The 2,187-nt window shown below is 39.9% G+C and overlaps 1 protein-coding gene across 1 annotated transcript; it reads right to left on the bottom strand.

Moving 5' to 3' along the window:
* Positions 1 to 255: 255 nt before the first annotated feature.
* On the bottom strand, positions 256 to 804 carry LOC113347009 (glutamic acid-rich protein-like). The gene has a single exon (XM_026590581.1). The coding sequence runs from the start codon at positions 802 to 804 to the stop codon at positions 256 to 258; it is 549 nt and encodes a 182-aa protein (XP_026446366.1).
* Positions 805 to 2,187: the final 1,383 nt, after the last annotated feature.

The raw sequence follows: 2,187 nt of genomic DNA, 5'->3' as shown, positions 1-2,187 counted from the left end.
ATTGATGACCTAGCGTGTCACGTGTCTCCCTAGTCATCTCATATGATCATATTTCGTGGATCGTCATTGCCTACATGGAGTTTGGGTCATCTCGCTCAACTAAAGCGTGAAGAAATTTGGCAAAAGAAACGATAAATGATTATTGTTCAAAAAATAATTTCTAATGCAGCATCTCTAAATCCAAATTACTCAAATAATCAGAAAGTATCTACTTCAACGGAAAAGAAATAATCTCAGAACAATTCATGAGAAAGATCAATCAGACTCGTCGGAGTCATCAGATTTTTCAGAATTATCAGACTCATCATCGTCGTCTTTCGCTGAATTCTCTTCGAGTTCTTCATCAGAATCACTGTCAGGGTTGTTGACGAAGTCTGGATGAATGTCAAGTTCATAGTCGTCCCAGTAATCTTCATCTTCGCGCTCAGCCTCAAGGTCGGCTTGAACCAGCTTCTCAATTTCTCCAGTACGCCGGTCTGGATTGATTTCACGCTTCAGTGGCACCCACACGTTTTCGTCCTCTGAAGCATACGAGTCTGAAGCTACACCCTCAGCACGGGATTGAAGCCTCTCATCAGCTGCTGATATCCGATACTGGATCCGAGATCTTCCCCGTCGACGATCATCCAACTCGTCATCCTCATCTTTTCTCTTCATGAGCTCATCATAAGTGACCCTCCGGTCAGGTGCATTATGCTTCATTCCTTCAGCATGATTCGTCTTGGCTCGAGCTTTGACCGCGAAATGTTTGGAATCCTCTTCAGAAGAGCTGGAAGAATAATCGCTACTGCTGGAGGTCACCATTTTCTGAAACCAGGAATATGGAGTCACAAATATGCTCGCATTTGCATCTATAAAATGGTAATCCTCAATTCTTAACTATTTACGATTTCACGAACTTAGTGATATCAGCGTAAAACCCCAAAACTTGCTCGTTCTTTCAAACCTGCGAAATTGAGCATAAAACGTATTATTCAAGAGTCAACACCGAATTTTCGAGAAACTATGAGTAATTCACATAACCCTCTATGTGAGCACTCGCTGATTTTTACATGTACATACGCTATAAAATCACCGAATTCACACATATACTGTGAATTCACCAATTCATAAATTGTGTGTTTTCAAAACTCAATTTTTATCTAATAAGCATGAATAAGTCACGCACTTAAGCAAACAAAAAAAATATACTTTCCGTGAGTTAATAAACTCACGTGAACAAAAAAAAAAACTTTTTGCCCAATCGAGCATTCACCTATGAAACAAGGGTCTTTCCTATTTTTGTGAAGTCCAAATAAAATTTCGAGATTTCTCAAACAAATTTTTATCATGAACTCCAGGCCTTTTCAAAAATTCCTCTAACTCTAAGGATTATTATTTATTACTTTACGAACAAACCTACGTTCTCAAAAGTATTTGCAAGGTTCATACTTTCAAAACACAAACTTGGGTTTTCATGAAACCTAGTACACAAAACTTTTACTACTGCAACTAGACCATGTCTATTCAAAATTTTATGTGTCTCTTCCATATTAGGGATTTTTGCTCGTTCCTTCAACTAACGGACAAACGGGTATATACGTACGTTTTCTAAAAATCCTTCGTAAATCCTACGTGTGAATGCAACCATGGGATTTTTGGTTTTGTGAACAACTCATGAATCATAAAACATACAACAAAAGAATAAAATCGCACGGACTTATCTGCCGGCGCCGGCCGGAATTTTGCCGGACGGTGATCGGACGTCGGCGGGGCTGACGTGAACTTTTCCTGCTGCTGATGAACTCGTGAGGATGATGAAGAAAGGGAGTGTTGGTCGGTCAATAAATTTTTTTTTAGGGCTTCTTCCCTTTTATATCAAATTTATTTCCAAAACCTAATAAAACATGGGTTTCCTTTTTTGGGCTCGGGCCTGCAAATCCTAAACCGACCATAACTAAATTTCCAAACGCCCAAATCGGCAGTGCCTCATCTCTCCACGCTCAGATGACACTCCACCTCACTATCAGGATCCTCGTCTATGCATTTGATCGTACTCGACACCATTGGGGTAAATCGAGGATTCTGAAACTACCTTTGTAGACTGAGTTCAACCACTGATCTCATCGACTGAAAATCACCATTTAATGCATACTGCGGAACATGATTGTTCCTCACTAAGCAGGGGACTTAATGTAGATGGTGGAT

This window comes from Papaver somniferum, chromosome 1, assembly GCF_003573695.1.
Source record: "Papaver somniferum cultivar HN1 chromosome 1, ASM357369v1, whole genome shotgun sequence".
Classification (NCBI taxonomy): Eukaryota; Viridiplantae; Streptophyta; class Magnoliopsida; order Ranunculales; family Papaveraceae; genus Papaver; species Papaver somniferum.
Note: the sequence above shows the minus strand (reverse complement) of the source record. Positions and strands in the feature narration are given on the sequence as shown.

Bases quoted from the DNA above. Each gene is read 5' to 3' on its own strand.
- LOC113347009 (XM_026590581.1), bottom strand. From the start codon at position 804: ATGGTGACCTCCAGCAGTAGCGATTATTCTTCCAGCTCTTCTGAAGAG.